The following is an 18,594-nucleotide window of genomic DNA, read 5'->3' as shown; positions in this document are numbered from 1 at the left end:
GGGGAGGGGTCATTAAGTTACACATATACTCTCCCTACTATTTGTAGTGGTCTCCCATCTGCATTCCGTAAAGTGAGAACACTCTTTATAACTGGAATGTTCCTAAAATTCGTTGTATGGAATTCTTCATCCCAAACAGATACTGCTGCACCTGTATCCACTTTGAATTGGACCTCTTTGACATTGCACATCAACCTAACCAAACAATTATCAGCTTCACTTCTAGAGCTACTCATTTCAACATCCGATTTTTGTACATATAATTGATTCTTAAGTACATTATACTCATGTGAAGGTTCACTTGAATTATTATTAAACTTCACAATGTCTAATCTACTTTTCTTATTACCGTACACTGGTTGTTTAACTTCCACATGTACCCCGTTTAACAACAAAGGCTTCATAGATGTATCAACATCATGTCTCACCTTAGTTGAAGCTTCCTTCCTAATAACATTGCTATTTTTATTCTTACAGCACTGCTGAAAATGACCTTTTAATCCACATTCAAAACAATGCACATTCCACGCTGGACATTTGTACTTTTCGTGTACATTATTATACCTTGAACATTTAAAAGCAGCTTTCTTACTTTGCTGACTAACTGTTCTATCTTTTTGTACATGATGTACATTACTGAATACAGTCTTATCTTTTTGATAAAACAACCTCACATCTTGCTCTACCATTTCCATGGTTGATGATAAAGATACTGCTTTTACAAAATCAAGCTCTGGTTCAGCTAATAATTTCTTTCTTGTTACTTCGCTACGTATGCCAAAAACTAATTGGTCTCTTATCATTTCATTAAGAAACGTACCAAATGAACAATTAGCTGCTTGATGCTTCAAACATATTACAAACTCAGACGTCTGCCCTTCCTCTTGTCTCAACAAATGAAACTTATACCTTTCAGCTATGACATTTCTTTTAGGTTTAAAATGAGTTAGTAACAAAGTACATAATTCTTTATATGTCTTGTGTGGCACTTTTGCTGGTGCTACTAAATCACTTAGTATATCGTACACTCTTCCGCCAGCTACGGAAATTAATGTACAAACTCTTTTATCTGCTGCAATATTATTTGCCAAACAGAATTGGTCAAACCTTTCAATGTATGTTTGAATATTGCCACGTTCCACATCGAACTGTTCAAAAAACTGTACATGATTGCTAACCTCCATTGTTCATAGCTTCTTATTGGAGTCTTGGGGCTGGTGGAACAGGTGGATGGGAGCTGTTCCTCGGAAGCTTATTTCGCAGCATTTAGCCAAGGTAACTTAAGGCATTTAGCAGACGCTTAGACTGTAGAAGATTTTTCCAGTTCGTTATGAATGTCAGACGCAAGTTTGTAATGAGATTTGGAAATTGTGGACTTACTACACTCAAAAGTACCACCATGATGCAATTAAACTTTAGCATATAGCAAAAACTCAAAGAAGAGCGAATCCACTATAAGTCTCTGAGGGTACAGCTAAGGAGTTCAGCTTCCGTGGGACCGTGGGGATCGTTTACCTTAACGCGTGGTCGTAAATACTTGGCATCAGGGTGGATAGATGAGGCTGTCTATGTGACGAGGGTAGGTGAAGTAAACAAACGTCCAGCTGCGATGAAATATTTTCTTCAGAGTTACATTTGGAAACATTGATTTTGCAAGAAAGAAGTGTTCTTATTATGTTAATATAGATAATTTAAATAGCTCAATAGGGTGATAAGTAGGAGGGAACAGGCTGTTCCCTCCGTTACATGTGTAATATTCACAGTCCCTATTTATCCCTTGTGAATATTACACGTACGTCATTGTACGGAAACAGACCTTATTTGTTTCAAAAAAGCTCTCAAATCTGCATAGACGGTAGCACTAGTGTGCCTGGACCTTGTCGCCGTCAAGCGGTGGTAATTGAAACTTACTTCCTTCTCTCCCCCTCCCCCCTTTTTTTCCCGATGACTTCGATCGGAGCAATCGGCAGTTTGGCACGAGACTCCCAAGCAGCAACACAGGAAGCCATTCACAGCACGCCAGTTCCTTTGTGTGCCTTCCAGGTCAACGGAGACGGAAGACTTTACCTACCAGGGACTGTTCCGTATCCATGTGGATCTTATCGACTGTAGAAGTGGGTACCCGTACGGTTGAGAGAGAATTGTTAAGCAGGAGGCACCGAGGAACACAAAAGGTAAACCAGAGACTACAATATTAAATCCTGTTGTTTGCTTGTGACAGAACTTATTATCTACGAACTCGCCTTAAACATTTGTTCTTTGGGATTGGTGAGCGTCGTGTGTTAATTGGCCAATCATTACCCAAACCTTATTGCGCCTAGTGAAATTGACTTGAGCCAATGCCGCATAAAGTGCCGGACTTAAAATTATTACGCACATGCAAAAATGACAGTTAAATGTGATACTTAAGCGTGGCTATGTTTGACTCGTGTCTGATTGTACTCCCACTAACCCCTTTATTTTTGGATTGCTTGCGTGTGAGCAATTGAGGAGTTTATCCATTTTTGGCTATAGCACTGCCCTTTACGATTCGAACGTTGGAACCTTTGCACTACCCAATATGATCCAAAATAGAAAAAGGCGACCTTAAAAACTCAATACCTAAACAGTAGCATCAATACCCGTGCACAAGAGGTTAAAACGTCACGAATTAAATTTAATCGAACATTTTAGATTGTTCAATACGTTATTGTAAGAAATTAAAAATTGTTTATGAAATGTTGATTCAATGTAATTAATGTGGCATATAGTGCTACCCTTGTTTTGAAGTCATCCCCTTGAGGGTCATAATTGTTAATATTGAGTCCAAGTGGACGTGTGTTAAATGCCATAAGGAAATAAAACAAACAGAGAATTGTTAAAAATTATGAAAATCGGTTTTGTTACTATTTGATTTGCCTTTGGTTGAATTGTGCCAATTAACTAAATGGTAATTTCCGAATCGTCGTGATTAGCCCTAATGCATCTTTTGCGACTTCATAAGGAGATTGGTGTGTAACAGTTGGTGTACTCTATACACCCACATATATATGTATACATTTATTTACGTATTTGTAATTGTGGTTTTGGTGTGGTAAGATAAGTATTCGAGTTATAACGTTACTGACGTCCATATAAAATATCTTATACTGCCTCCCCCTTGTTCGGGTAAAGAAAAAGAACGGAATCCTCAGGATTAGTCCCGTTCTTCGGGCTTCCATTAACGATTGGAACCTAACGCGACCTCCCTGTTAACTGAGAAGTGTTTGAAACTGACACATAGCAGGAACGTCGTGTTATTTTTGTGTTTTGTATCGCTTGTTCAGGTGTAGGTGCCGACATGGGTAACCTTAGCACGCGCTTCCATTACGTATTATAAAACTAATCTGGGTTAGTTAGCACCGCCCTAATCAAGCGTTACACATGGAGGGACCGCCAGAGGTTGTTAGTATTAATTATGTTTATTGCAGGACTGTATTCATATTTCTTGTCAAGGAAAACAATCAACATATGTCTGAATTTTTTAGTTTTGAGCCTATATAGAATTAATTATTGGCAGTTACAGTGTATTTTTTCCATAACAAATTCTGAAACATGCTTAGGTTATGAAGAGAAGAACATTATTGTAATTGATGAATATGCAACCATCTATTAAAAATAAACCATAAGTATTTTTTTCTAAGTACTATAATGAAATGATTAATTGTTGATTTGATTATGTAATTAATGCAAAATATTAATTAAACCAATGGGAGGGGTTTGGATTTGTTAAAGCCTATTAAACAGATAATTGAATCTTGTGAACATCACTTTGGCAATAATGCTCTTTTGTCCAATTGCAGGGCAGAAGGTTCAACCACGTGCTCCGACTTCCGATTCGATTCTTACCTGATCCAAGTACTTGGGAAGAAGTTCAGCTATGAGTTTAGAAGAAGCCGGGGAGACTTCCGAAGGCTTTAACACAACACAGTTTCCAGCGGCAATGGCACCAGCAAATGGCACAAGGGTCAGCTGCAGAGGGTAGTTCCACGCTCCAATGACCAGAACCACGCCATATGGATCATTGTACACACGGATATCATCAAAAAATGTCACAAGTTCCCGTGGCAACTGTAAAAAAATAATAATAATAAATTCTGTTAACTTATTGCAGGAGAAAATTGTTTAAGAGATATTGAAAAAAAAATCTGAGAATCACGTTCTGTAAAATTGTCTTGCTTTGTGTATTCCCTCTTGATTTAGTTCTCTCTTACTAGTTGAGTTTGAGGTTTTAAGTTCCATTGGGACTGGACCTACAGTTTAAAGTGGAATCTGAACCACTGTTATCACCAGGTATTGAACCTGAGACTCCTTGATTACAAGGCGATGACTGCTATATATATTTGGTTCAGTAAATTCTCATCCTTAAATATGCCTGAATGTGTACAAGGAACTTTTTCATACATGTAAAATTTAGTCTTAGTGTGACTCACTTTTTCACACTTCTTGTTTCAGTCTTCTGTAATAAATATATAGTTAGCAATTGAAGATTAGACACACACAGGAGATGTACTACGTATAAATTTTCAGCAAAAAATGCAGGCTCGACCACGACTCGAAACCGGGTCTATTGTGTTTCAAAGGCTGTAGCACTGGGCAGAGATGATTCCACACAGGTAAAACAGCGAAAAATCAGGCGAGGCCAGGCCGGCTCGGTAGCACAGTGGTTAGAGCAATGGCACGGTATGCCAGAGACCAGGGTTCGAGTCCTGGTCGAGCCTGTATTTTTCGCTGAAAATTTCTATATAGTTAGCAGTCTGCACATCATTTCCACAATAAAAAATGAACATTATTCAGGTTTGAATAATACGAGGGGGTTCTGAAAAGTTCGTAGCCCAACCCAGAAGGAGTGCACGTGGAATGATGAAACTTTACAGTTTTAAAGAACATATCTTGGTATGTACGCATGCAAATTTTCATATTAATAACGGAATTGTTATTGTGCTTTTCAGGCCCCTGAAGTGATCATGTGTGCCCAGCCAGCAAATTTCACAAACATCGAGATCAGAGCTGTCATCAAATTTTTCTTCCACCAAGGAAATTCGCTGAAGCAAATTCATGAGGAAATCAGTGGAACACTACGGGACTCTCCTCCATCATATGCAGTGGTGAAGAAGTAGGTGGCACAGTTTAAACATGGCGATTTTTCAACAGATGATGCTCCACGTGCAGGAAGACCAAAAAGAGTGACTGTCCCCAAAATCGTAGATGAAATTCTTGAAAATCGCAGAATCTCAGCAAAACGTGTGGCAAAGATTATGGGCATTTCTCGGGAACACGTTGGTACCATAATTCATAATGACTTGGACATGCGCAAGCTCTCGGCAAAATGGGTTCCCAAAAATCTGTCAGCAGATCAAAGGCGTGAAAGAGTGAGGACCTCAAGGGAAGTCATTGCCCATTTTGAACGCAATGCCGACCAATTTCTGTCACGAATATTAACCATGGATGAAACATGGTTGTACCACTACGATCCTGAAACGAAAGAACAGTCAATGGAGTGGCGGCACTCAGGCTCCCCTCGCCCCAAGAAGTTCAAGAGGCAGAGTCTGCTGGGAAAGTGTTTGCAACATTCTTCTGGGATAAGGATGGAGTCGTACTCATAGACTACCTGCCCAAGGGTCAGAATTGAATGCAGAGTATTACTCTGCATTACTCACAAAATTGAAAGACAAATTGAAAGTGCAACGCCGCGGAAAAATGAAAAAAGGAATTCTGTTCCTGCAGGACAATGCTCCTGTCCATCGAGCACTGCGAACACAACTGACATTGCATGATCTAGGGTTTCAATGTCTAGATCATCCTCCTTATTCCCCAGATCTAGCTCTGTCAGACTATTTCCTATTCCCCAAACTCAAACAAGACTTAAAAGGACGCCATTTTGGATCTGATAAGGAGGTGATTAGTGCTACGGAACAGTGGTGTGTGGAACAACCTTCAGAATTTTTTTTCACTGGTCTGCAAAGTTGGAGCACCGTGCAAGGAAGTGTATTGAACTTCGGGGGGAGTATGTAGAATAACTAAAATTTCATCATTCCATGTGCACTCCTTCTGGGTTGGGCTACGAACTTTTCAGCACCCCCTCGTACCATAATTCTTAACAAGGACATTACCACCAGTGCTTGAAATGGAAATTCCTAGCAGGGGGATGCTTATTCAAGTATAAATGTGAGGATGCTTGTATGGTTCAACATAAAGAGACAATATACAAATACCTAAGATACAAATTAGAGTTATCCATCCTTTGTTTCGCAAGCCAAGTTTCTGGACATTATCATATTTTAATGTGATTATAATTTATTATTAATTCATTCTATATCTTTATATGAACATATATAACATTAGAATGAGTAAAAACAAAATTATTTTGAAATATATTATGTGTATGAAGCATTCAAAATACCCTCTTTTTGTCTATGTCTTTTTACATAAAATTATTCTCTCTGTTTCATAGCACACTATACTAAGGGTCAGATTACAAGGACCAGTTTTGAACCATATGATTTTCATACAGTAAAAATTAAGTTGATGCATAAAGTGTTAAATAAACTTTGCTAATTAAAGCAGGATACTAATTAAAATATATTAGTGAATGAACACCTTATAAGATAATGTAATTTTTTGACTCACAGATTCAGTTTTCGTCCACTCCTTGATATGTGCAAGAGTTCCCCGAAGGTCATTCTTCAAATACTCAACTTCTGTGATTATAGATTCCTGTTTGCTCTGGAAACAGAAAATACAAATACTGTAATTATACAGACACTCAGATATATAATTACAGGTTAGACCTAGGTTTAAGTGCCTGAAAATTATTCAAATATTTGAAATACAGGGTTACTACAAAAGAAATAGACACTTTTAATGCTTTATAAATTCAAAATTATTTATGATATCAGGGAACACTTTTCGCTGTTTTATACAGTAATTCTTTAAGTTTTGTTTCGGCAAGTTACAGATGTTCACTATGTGCTCCTTGTGTCACATGGCACAAATCAAGACGATAATCAAATTCAACCCAAACCTGGTGTAAGATACCTGCGTCTACACTTTTGGAACGTTTTCTGAATGTTGAGCACACAAAATAATTTGTTGTGGCATTTGTAGTTACAAACTCGCTCTTCCCGTGGATTTTTGTGGATTTCGCTGGAAACAGCATGGACACGATCCACTTTTTCTTCTGACATGGTGGGTCTTCGTGGACTTTACATAAACACCCTGTTGTTTCAAATTTTCTGTACCAATCGTAGATCGACTGTCTAGTAGGTGCTGGTTTTCCGAAACGTGTTCGAAAATGTTGTACGACAGTAATGGAGTTTGTTTTCGCTAGTTCAAGAACACAATATGATTTTTCAACAGAGTTTTCAGCCATCTTAGCAATTGTTGCAACAACCAGCGACAACAACAAACACCAACAATGTGTCCTATCCAAACTTACACAGTTCCTCAACCTAACAATACAAAATCCATGTCGATATTACTAATAGTTTTTGTTTTATAAGACATTGAAAGTGTATTTCTTTTGTAGTAGTCCTGACTATGTACAAATATTACAGAGGTTCACATATATCATATTACAGAGTTTCAAATTTTCTTTATTGAAGGGCAAGGTTCAGCATGTGGCTGTTGTCTCACCTAACCCAAGGAAAAGAGTTAGGTGGGTTTGCAAATGAAATATTCTATGGGTTATTCAATTAATACGAGTATCTGCAGAGATGATTTTGAATATGACTGGTGAATCTGAAACCAAATTTTTGCCCAAACATTAAAATTGTAGTTGTGCTTCTGATTGGAAATAAAAATTAGACATTTTAAAATTTGTATATATTAAAAAAAATCTCTTCTTATGCCCAGTGAATACTTTTTCTACAAACTAGATACGGAAGTGCTTATATTGACATGTGTAATATGAAATTAAGAACAACTCGAAAATATAAGGTTGGGAATAGGAAACTGAAACCAGTTTATGTACAATCACTTCTGTATGCTGATGACATTAGCATCAATAACATCAACTAAACAGGAACAACATACAGTAATAGAATGGGCCATCTCAATACAAGATAGAGAAATGATAGTGAACCCAAATAAGAGTAATGTAATGCACATAGGCGTAGCTAGAACTTTATATTTGGGTGTGCACAAAGAAAAAAATGAGGTCTTGTACCTTTTTAATAGCATATTTTGCAAAACAATCACTTGGCTCTTTAACTGCACTAATGTTTGTAAAGGAATATAAATTCACTAAATGACAGTGTTGAAAATTTCTGAATACATGTAGTAGAAAAAATCAAATTGCATAGAAATTACACACACACAAAATGTTCATAAATGTTACAAACAAATACATCAAAATACACGTCATCTATAACAAGAGACGTCTGTCAAAAGGTACAATGTTCTTAAACTCATCAATAACTTCATTTACATCAATAGACTAAGCTTTTTCCTGTTCCACAAATAGCAAGAGCAGGGCTTCCAATCTATCCTGCTTCTGAGTTGCTCTTAATTTAGTTTTAACTTGGGTAAGCTTGGAGAAAGCTCTCTCACACGTGCAGCTTGTGACAGGTATAGAAGAAAAGCGCTGCAGTACAGAGTAGAATGCAATAAATATCTTCTTTCTCCAATGACATCAAAATATCGAAAAACTATAGACACTCGTTTCATCAGCGATAATCCACACGTTTGTACCAAGTAATGACATTTTCAACTTCTTACAAACTGCCGCTTATTTTCTCTCTTATTGAAATATCTGTCTTTAATTCTCTTTGATAAAGCAGCCCATTAGGGTGTGCCTAGGCACACCCAGCACACCCCGTAGCTATGCCTATGGTAATACATATATCAAAGCATGGAAATGAAGAGAGATTGGAAATAAAATGGCAAGGAGAACAGCTAGAACAAGTGAATAGATATGAATATTTGGGAACAATAATAACAGCCGATGGAAAAGTAGGAGAAGAAATAAATAACGAGAGTTCTAAAAGCAAATATAATATACACTATTACCAAATAAGTAATACAATAGTAGGAAAAGGAGGTACAAGAAAATACTAAATTAAGGATTTATAAAACCATAATTACACCAACAATGCTCTATGGCATAGAAAGCTTAATGCTCCAAAATAAGCATAAAATTAGATTAAGAGCAACAGAAATGAAATACCTCAGAAGAGTCATAGGAAAAACCAGACGAGATAGAATCAGGAACACGAAAATGAGGGGAACAGCTACAAGTAGAATCAATTGAAGAGATAATAGAGAGAAGAACACTGGGCTGGTATGGCCATGTCAAGAATATGGGAGAAGAAAGAAAACAGAAACAAGTAATGGAAGCGAGACCAGAAGGAAGAAGAGGAAGACCTAGAATAGAATGGGAGCAATACCTGTTAGAGATGGTTACTAAAAGAGGGAAGACACTAAAGGAAGTCGAGAGAATGGCACAAGATTGGAAGAGTTTTAGCAGATGGTTGATTGAAGAACCACGACGCCTAACAACATGAAGGGGAAGAAGTAAGCAAGTAAGTAAGCAAGCAAGCAAGCAAGCAAGCGAGTAAGTAAGTATGTAAGTAAGTAAGTAAGTAAGTAAGTAATATGAAATGAAATAATAATAATATAGTCTTTATTGAGAGGGCATGTTTCGGCCTCGTGGGCCAGCTCTTACAACAAACCCTTAAAAAAAAAACATATTACAATTGACACTTTACACTTCTTGAAAATCATTGTTGCAGTAGAAAGAATAAAAAAAAATTAAAATAAAACATTCATACTTATAATGTAAACAATTAATGTACTGAAGGTACAGAGTTAAATCTAAAACCACAATTACAATACAATTATTACAGAGATACAACTAAAGCCAATACCTCATTCCCATTCATTAGAGAAAAGACAAATCCAGACACTATTGTTTGGACAGTAGATGATTCTTTAGGTTTATTTTGTGTGTTGCAGGGTGGAGCTCCCATGAGGTCAGTGGTGGGGGGAGGTCATTCCATTCTTTTATTGCGGTGACTATGAAAGAATTTCCATAGAATGTTGTTCTGTGTACAGGAATCGTGAATTGTGTTTTTTGACTAAGGTTAATTTGTTTTCCTTTCTTCCTGTACGGAGCAATTTGATCATATAATATTTTGGTTCCTTATTGTTCAGGATCCTGTACAATAACGACAATGCCAAAAATGTTCTCCTATTCTTAACGTTTAACCAATTAAGTTCCTGTAAGTATGGGGAAATATGTTCTCTTCTTTCGACATTCAGTATAAATCTTATGCAACTGTTTTGAAGTTTTTGTAGCTTGTAATTTAGGGTACTGTTGATGTTTATAAATACGGGGGAAGCATAATCAATTTTTGGCATTACAAGTGTGTTGACTAGGTGAGTTTTTGTTTCTTTGCTTATCATATGTTTGAATGGAAAAAGTTATTTCAGTTTGGATATCGAGTTTTTAATTATGTGTGTGACATGAGAACCCCAATGTAGATTCTCATCCAATATTATGCCGAGGTTGCGTACTGTTTCTAATTTTTGTATTTTGGAATTATTCAATGTAGGGAGGAGGAGTTTTAATTGTTCTAACTTTTTGAGGTTACTTGTTGCGGTAGCCTAATATCATGTATGTGTCACAAGTCTTCGGGATGTGCCTTCATTGCATCGATCTATTTCTTCTAGAGCAGTTGTTCCCAAAGTGTGCACAGAGGCTGGCTTACAAGGCCACTGCGAAATGTTCAAATATTTTCACTGAAACGACACTTATACCAAATATGTGCTTATTTAGTACTTTTTACACATAAAATGTTTCTGAATTTGAAGTATGTGTTTTTTTTAACTGTCCACAGGACATTTTCCAGGAAGGGGCAAAGGAGTGATATTTTTGTCCATAATAGGGACGCCCCCTCAAAATAAGCCACCAGGTCGGTCTGAAATTATCATGTTCTTTTAACGTATTTATAACAACAAATTACTGTGGCTGAAATGAAATTATGTGTGAAATATATAAGTTTCAGGTGTACACTCATTTTCCAGATGGGGGCCGCTGCCCCCACTTGCCCCCCTCCCCTTTTGGACGTCCATGAACCTAACCACACTAACTGAATGTCAAAAGTAATACATAGGCCTACATTCTAACTTAAGCACCACGGAAAAATCTTGAAACGCTAAAGCACCGTGAAATGAAAAGGTTTGGGAACCTTGATGGGGGGGGCGGGGGGCTGTGACTGGTAAACTCATGCCTGGCTGCACCAGTGACTGTAAGCAATAGCAGAGTCCAAAGATTACAATCACAGTCTTGTCAATATCAATACCACAATTTTACTTCAACCTGATTTTCCATGGTGCAGCTATGCATTTGCGTTATTTGCATTCAAGAATCATTGTTCTGAAAGAACATTGCACATCAGACAGGCAAAAATCCATTGGTTCAGTGAACTTTTTATTAGCAAAGTGATGAGACTTGTCTTCAAGCACAAATTAGAACTTATTCTATGATGGAAAGCTTGGAATACTTTCCACAACTCGCCTGGTCAATAGCCCCAGAGAATCTTTTCATTATTATATGACATAAGCATAAGATAAGACATACACAGTACATAATTGTTACACAAATGGCACGTCTTACCTTACGAAGATCCTTAGCCAATACGGAAATCATTTCTGTTGTGTTCTCTTCGTACATCTTCATCAGCTGCTTCAACTGCTTGATTCGGAAGTGAACGTCTCTCGTCTTCCCGCTCTGGAAGGCATCTCGGGCCCTTTGCATCATCTGCCATTTAAGAAGAAGACAATTTAGATTACAATACAACATTAACACCCACACATTATCTCAATTATTAACAAAAGTATCTGCTGTTACTGGCTAAAAAGAGTATTGTGTTTATCAAGTACAGAGTATACTTCACACACGTAAGTAGTGCACTCCTGTTCAGGTCAAGTGGCATATATTTCAACTGTTCAACCATAAAAAGAGGGACATTTCCGATGACGCGAAGTGGTAGTGCCGTCCCCTTGTAATCAAGGGGTCAATACCCAGTGGAAACACAGTGGTTCGGATCCCATTTTAAACTATAGGTCTAGTCCCGATTATAGTCTGCCTGTGCACAAACTGAACTTGAAACTCAAACCTAACAAGAGTGCCACTTTATGTGAACAGGAGTGTACAAAAAAGTCTATATTCTACTTTACAGGGATGTGTGAATTTCAGGATCTAGGTGTCCCATGACTATACCTACTGCATTTCTCCTGCCTATTTGGTCAGTTTTTAGTGCTTATAAAGCTTGGCTCTAGTCATAAGCTACAAATTTTGGAACAAACAGGATGAAACCTAGTCAAAACACTATTTCTTTCTCAATGTCATTACTAGAACATTTGCAGATCAAAGAACTTCTTAGTAACTTTTTATTATTTCTAGGGCTGAGCCGATACCAATGTATCGGTATTGGCCGATGCCAGTGGTATTGGTATCGTAAAGTATCGGTTGGAATTCATCTACCGATACCAGCCGATACTTTTTCGGCATTATGGTCTCTAACGGAGTCCACAAAAATGCCACGCGACAGTTTCGCAGAGTGTAATTATCCTGGAAATTATACAAAATTCAAACTTTATTTTTATTTTGCACGAAAAATTATATTTTGTAATGACATAACATCTATTTTCAACTTCTAAAGCAAATTTCTTGGTAATTTCATGCATGCAATTGCAGAAGAATATTTACACACCAATATTGACCAATATTTTGAACACTTTTTTAGTATTTCAATTATCGGTATCGGTGGGAATCTGTTCAGCCCTAATTATTCCCCTTTTTCATTAATATTAACAAAGCAGTTATTACATATGCTTAATACCTCACCTATTCATTCACATAGCACTTTCTTTGTGCTACTATAAAATAACATTGATATTATTAGTATTTTATGCAATTTTTATTCTCTGTGTACTTGATTTATCTATTGTTCATATTAGTATTGTCATGCATCATTATTTATGTATCACCTTTTACCCCCACTTGTAATGACAAGTGTTATAGTTGTAAAACAGCCCAAGTGGCTGTTTCAATAAATGTATTTATTATTGTGCAATTATTACATAAATAAACCTTCTAAAATACAGTAAAAATGGTTTCTTGCCAATTGAATTTATGGCAGAACACACCAAGACCACGTATGAGAAATATAGTATTGAATGAAATAAATAAAGCTGTACATACATCTGAGTAAGAAATCATTTTGGGCGATTTCCCATTCATGTGGAGACCTGAAAGAAGAGAAGATTTGCATTACTATTACAATAATGCACAGTGTTATATTACAACGATATTGATCAAAAACAGTCAATTTATTCACAGGTTATTTCACAGTTCATTATTTCGAGAAAATTTCCTTACATGGGAAATTTAGACATTATGGCAACATCCATATTATATACGTCATTAGCGTGGCCGTTCTCAGGGTGGGGCAAGGGGGGGATATGCCCACTTGAATTTTCAAAATGTGTAATTTTTATAGGTCCTTGTGCTGTCATTTTCAAAATCAACATTTCAATAAATGGCTAATTTTTCATGCAATATTTACACAACACTGAGTATGAAATGTAATTTTCGATGTAATCCTTTATTTTATATACGGGTGAGTGACGTGCCCAAGGGGGGTTGGTGGAGGTCATAATCCGCCCTTTGGCTCAGAATTTCTGAAATGAAAGAACGTCAAAGGTAGGATAAGATAGCAAAATGAGGGCTGACCGCTGACTACTGAGAAAGTATACGTAACCCCCCCCCCCCTTTCTTCGAAATTCCTCGGCACGCTAATGAATAGAGCAGTTTCTGCCCAATGTGTACATTTGTCAAAATATTTAATTTTGTATGAAAAATGTTCTTTTTTCCTCTCAATGCTGCACATATATCTAATCTTATAATCCATTCATTTATATCTTCCAGTGGCGGCGATTAGGTTCTAAAACTAGGGGGGGCAAGGTGACAAAGCTGGACAGTTTACATTTCCTTATTTAATAGGAGTGTGCGAGATCCCGAAAAGTCGGGATCGGGAAAAGAAATTCCCGTCCCGATCCCGACTTTCAGAAGTGACTTCCCGAATTTTCGTGAAATTGAAAATGGTAAATTTAAAAAGGTGATTAATTCTCGATGTTTCTGCTATACGTCTCTCGAACTTCTCGGAAATTGTTAGTTTTTCTTCCAGAAATGTAAAAACAATCACTTTCGGTGAAAATGACGTGTAGAATTCGAGAGCATCGGGAAATTTCGAACATTTCCGACCCGAAAATTTCCCGACTTGGTCGGGAAACTGAATTTTTTTCCCCGTCCCGAAAATCGGGATTTTAAAAAAAAAATTGTCCCGATCCCGTATCGAGCAAAAAAAATCCGTCCCGCACACCCCTACCTTATTAGATAAGGTTAAGGATAGCACGTGCGGTGGCAAAAAGTATGGGGGGGGGGCAAATGCACTACCCCGCCCCTAATCGCCGCAACTGATATATTGTTATGCAATTTACGGAAATAATAGTTCAGCTTTACGTGAAGTAGGCTATTATGTGCATGTGTGTGTGTGTGTATGAAGGTGTGTGCATGTTTTCGCAACTAAGAGCCCCCCCTCGACAATATGATGGTTGGTTATTTAGAATCACAAAATCGATTAAAAATACCAAAAAAATCAGATAAACAAAGTCTCGCAAAATTTGTTGCGTACTGTTATTCATATATCTACAAACTATTATCAAGCAGCCGACTCGGTGGCCGAACCAAAGTTCCTGGGTTCGAATTTCTGCCTGAATATGCAGGGACAGCTTAAGGGCCGAGCGACTAGGGCGACTGGCCGGGGCGTCCCCCCTTGAACTAATCTCAATGAACCCAATCGTGAAATTGAATTTGACGTGTACGTGGGTGACAGTTTTGTACATCCTCACAGGGCTGACTTGTATATTACATTTGAAATAATTTCTGGCTAAGCCCATGGTAATGCACTACAATGTAATCAAATAGAACAGTATTTTAGTAACTTGCACTTTTACATAGCTTTCACAGACCAATTTCATTGTTCTTGTAGCTTATCATTCATGTGGCCTCGCCATGTAAATCACACACAAACAAGTCGTCTGTACTTTTTTTGAAATTCGTGGGTACTTTGAGAAATATCATATTGTAGCATCTGGTACTCGTATTTGTGCATAATGGTGAAATCTTATTTTCCACTGTGATATCCAAAACACTGACCAGCTATAAAATTCGGACTGCTCTGCTCTTCTAATACCCCTATCACACGGAACTGGATTTCTAGTTGGAATGCCCTTGTTGGCGCTGAACTAACTTTCTAGGTAGCAATGATGGCCGCCTGGCTGACTGCTTGACTGGTTTGGAGGAATAGGACATGTTCTAATTGCTACTTGCTTTCTTCGACTGGATTCTGTGGAACAGCCAATCAGAGCAAAGTTTCGCCATGTGAAGATAATCTATGAGTACAGCGCCTAGAATAACGTAGTGTGGAAAACGGCATGGTTTTGCTCTCTCTCGCTGGTTCCACTCGAAAATGAAATCCGCTAGAGGCGCTGGTGTTGACACCGGGGTACAGCGCTCGACTGCTTATAATGGAAGTAAATGGGGTTTTTGCTGCAACGTCTGATTCTTTTCCTTGTAACATTTCTTTGCATCAGAAAATTTTTATGATATTTGGTACAGTAGTCGCGAAAATATTAAAGAATATTATGAACCGTCTATCATGACCTGTCCTTGAGTTTTTTATTAACAATACGGAAGAAAACACAGGTATGGATTGTAACACGTAACATGACAATTGCTGCGAGAATTAGTATTGTGTATGCATTATCCTGAAAGGTTCATTAATATTGTCATTGTCACAAATATTATTTTTATGGAAATTCACACAGACAATACTCGTTTATTTTAATTAATTAATTTAATTAATTTGCTGTTTATTTTCATCAAGTACAAGGTAGACATTTTACAGCCAAGTCACGAGTAAAAATGCACAGTCCTTAACACCAAAGTTCTACTTACCAATCGACACGAATGTAAAGCAATTTGTTGATAGAGATGACAAGGTACATCGTAATCGGCTATTTCAACTCCATGGAATATGAAATTAAATTCTTTCGAATATCTGCATTTCGGGAGAATGACTTCATAATATGTACGCCACGAAACATTTTTTCTCCTTCATGACACTATTTCAATTTTATTAGTATACAAAAATAAACTTGTGTACACAATCCAACGTTTGACGTCCAGCCTCACATGCGATATGTTGATGCTCGTGTTGCGTTGCACATAAAACGCATTTATGTTACTTTTCTGTGTAAATTAATGCCATTTCGTGACTGCAAATCACTCCACAAACATAACTGTTTCCATCAATTCACTTACCTCCTTTCTAGAGAAACAAATCTACACAATATATTCCAAAAACTAACTAAGCCGCATTACTTTCATAACAAAATTAGCTGCTGTGTCGATCGCACTGCCATCTACTTGTCATCGTCTCGGGGAACCAGTTTCTTGGGTCGTTTTCCACACTACGTTATTCAAGGCGCTGTACTATGAGTGTGCAAAGCAGCTTTTTTGTCTGTGGTTTCCGAGTGTTACACTAGCAATGTATAACGTATACAGCATGAAAGGCGCGTTGAGTTACACCATCTATGCCGAGTGCACGGTGTTTACATTTGAAACAACTAAAATACTCTTCTATACGTGTACAGTAAACGTTGTAAAGTATGTATTTAAGCAGCGCCATTGTTTTGTACCTAATAACGTTTTATACGAAACGTTATTCCTCTCGGTTGAATAGTTATCGGCTTTTAAAAATGTGAAGTGATGCATTGTTTACTTCTCACGCGGCCGCCATTACAACTTCCCTCGTATGGGAACAAAAGTCTATCGACAAGTACGCTGATAAGTATCGTGTGAGGCGAAAACTAGCAAATTGATAACAAGTCCAGCGCCAACTAGGGCATACCAACTGGGAATCCAGTTCCGTGTGATGCGGGCTTAATCACGAGATGGAAACTTGTTTCGGCACAAGGCAACAAAAAATCTTATTTGTAATGTTAACTCAGCAGAGAAAACTGTGGTAAAGCACTGATTTAGTGCTTGCTTAGTGGTAACGACCATTTCCTGTTCTAGTAGTTACGTATCTTTCCAATCCATTATCTCATAGCAAACACAGACAAGTCCTAACACCAAATGCAGCCAACGCGAAGTGCAGACGACAGCACGAACCGAACGACGACGTCACAACATGGCGCAGGTGTGTTTTGCGAGCAACACTCGGCTCGGAAATTAGAAACTATTTTTTAACTAAAAACGAACGCACATGAACGTGGGAAATTGCTAGGGTTACCAGACGTCCGGATTTTCCCGGACATGTCCTACATTTTAGCCTTGTGTCCGGCGTCCGGGAGGAATTTGAAAAATGTCATAAATGTCCTACATTTTGAGCGTCACGTAATAAAATTAGGGAAATACGTGTTTCAGTTTAACAAAGAGAAATCATGCAAGTTACATGTCTATGGACTGCACACTCAAACTCAATAGTGGCATTTATTTTGATTCAGTTATTGCTGAAAAAAAAAAAAAAAATTGTCCTGCTAGAGGACAAACGGAAAAACGGAAGCAATTAATGAACAAAAGTTTTGGGGCCACATTCTGATGATGCGACCGTTCAATGCCTGAGGTTAATTTCTTGCCTTGGGGTTTATACTGATGAAACAAGGTTTTTTTCCATTCTTATTCATTATCTTGATTGTAAAACAGGGGTTTAGAGAACGAAGTTATTTAGGGTGTCTACTAGTCAAGAAAGTCGTGAAAATCAAGAAAAAATAAAGAAAGTAGGTCAAGAAGTCAATAAAAAGTCAAGAAATTATACTTGTGGTCAAGAATTTTTGCTATCCCAATGACTGATCAGTGGATTTAGTTTATTTTACTTAACTTTTCTGCCCCTTTGGCTAGTCGCGAAGATGAGGATGAATGGCCAAAGATAAGATGCATGAAGAGACAATCACAAACATATAGGGACGAGAACACGAGCCCCCCATAAGATTATACTGGCTGTGAATCCAAACGCCAGAGCCTCGCTAGTCTGCAAAATGCAGTCCAGCATGCATTAATAGATATAGATCTATATCTCTTGTTGTATACTGCTGCAGTTTACATTTTAACCAGCCTTTTGGCAGGATTTTCTTATTAAATATTATTTTCTTAATTGCTAATTTCAACTAACTAACTAACTCTCTAGCCTTCTTAAACCCGAAGGTTCATGGCTGCAGCAACACAGGCCTTCCATCTGTCCCTATCTCGAGCAAGATCAATATACTCCTTTCCATCCCTACCAATTTCCCTTAGGTCCATCTCGACGTTGTCCCTCCATCTTCGTCTTGGCCTTCCTACTGGTCTCTTACCATCAGGTTTCCCAACAAGAATCCTGTAAACTCCTCTTTCCTCTCCCATTCGTGCCACATGGCCTGCCCACCTAAGTCTTCTTGATTTAATTATTCTAATAATATCTGGACATGAATACAAATGATGTAGTTCTAAATTATGTAACCTTCTCCACT

The 18,594-nt window shown here is 37.6% G+C and overlaps 1 protein-coding gene across 5 annotated transcripts in view; it reads right to left on the bottom strand.

Moving 5' to 3' along the window:
* Positions 1 to 18,594, bottom strand: part of LOC145981981 (aldehyde dehydrogenase, dimeric NADP-preferring-like) — a 183,758-nt gene that overhangs the window by 41,343 nt on the left and 123,821 nt on the right. For all 5 annotated transcript variants that reach the window (XM_083115497.1, XM_083115496.1, XM_083115498.1 and 2 more), the window contains exons 2-5: positions 13,226 to 13,272; positions 11,636 to 11,779; positions 6,649 to 6,744; positions 3,868 to 4,089 (exon numbers count right to left, since the gene is read on the bottom strand). In XM_083115497.1, coding sequence (XP_082971623.1) covers positions 3,868 to 4,089; positions 6,649 to 6,744; positions 11,636 to 11,779; positions 13,226 to 13,272 — 509 coding nt within the window. The remainder of the gene's footprint in view (positions 1 to 3,867; positions 4,090 to 6,648; positions 6,745 to 11,635; positions 11,780 to 13,225; positions 13,273 to 18,594) is intronic.

Source organism: Lepisma saccharinum, chromosome 30 (assembly GCF_977018435.1).
Source record: "Lepisma saccharinum chromosome 30, izLepSacc3.1, whole genome shotgun sequence".
Classification (NCBI taxonomy): domain Eukaryota; kingdom Metazoa; phylum Arthropoda; class Insecta; order Zygentoma; family Lepismatidae; genus Lepisma; species Lepisma saccharinum.
The sequence above is the reverse complement of the archived record's forward strand: the minus strand, read 5'-3'. Positions and strand labels throughout refer to the sequence as shown.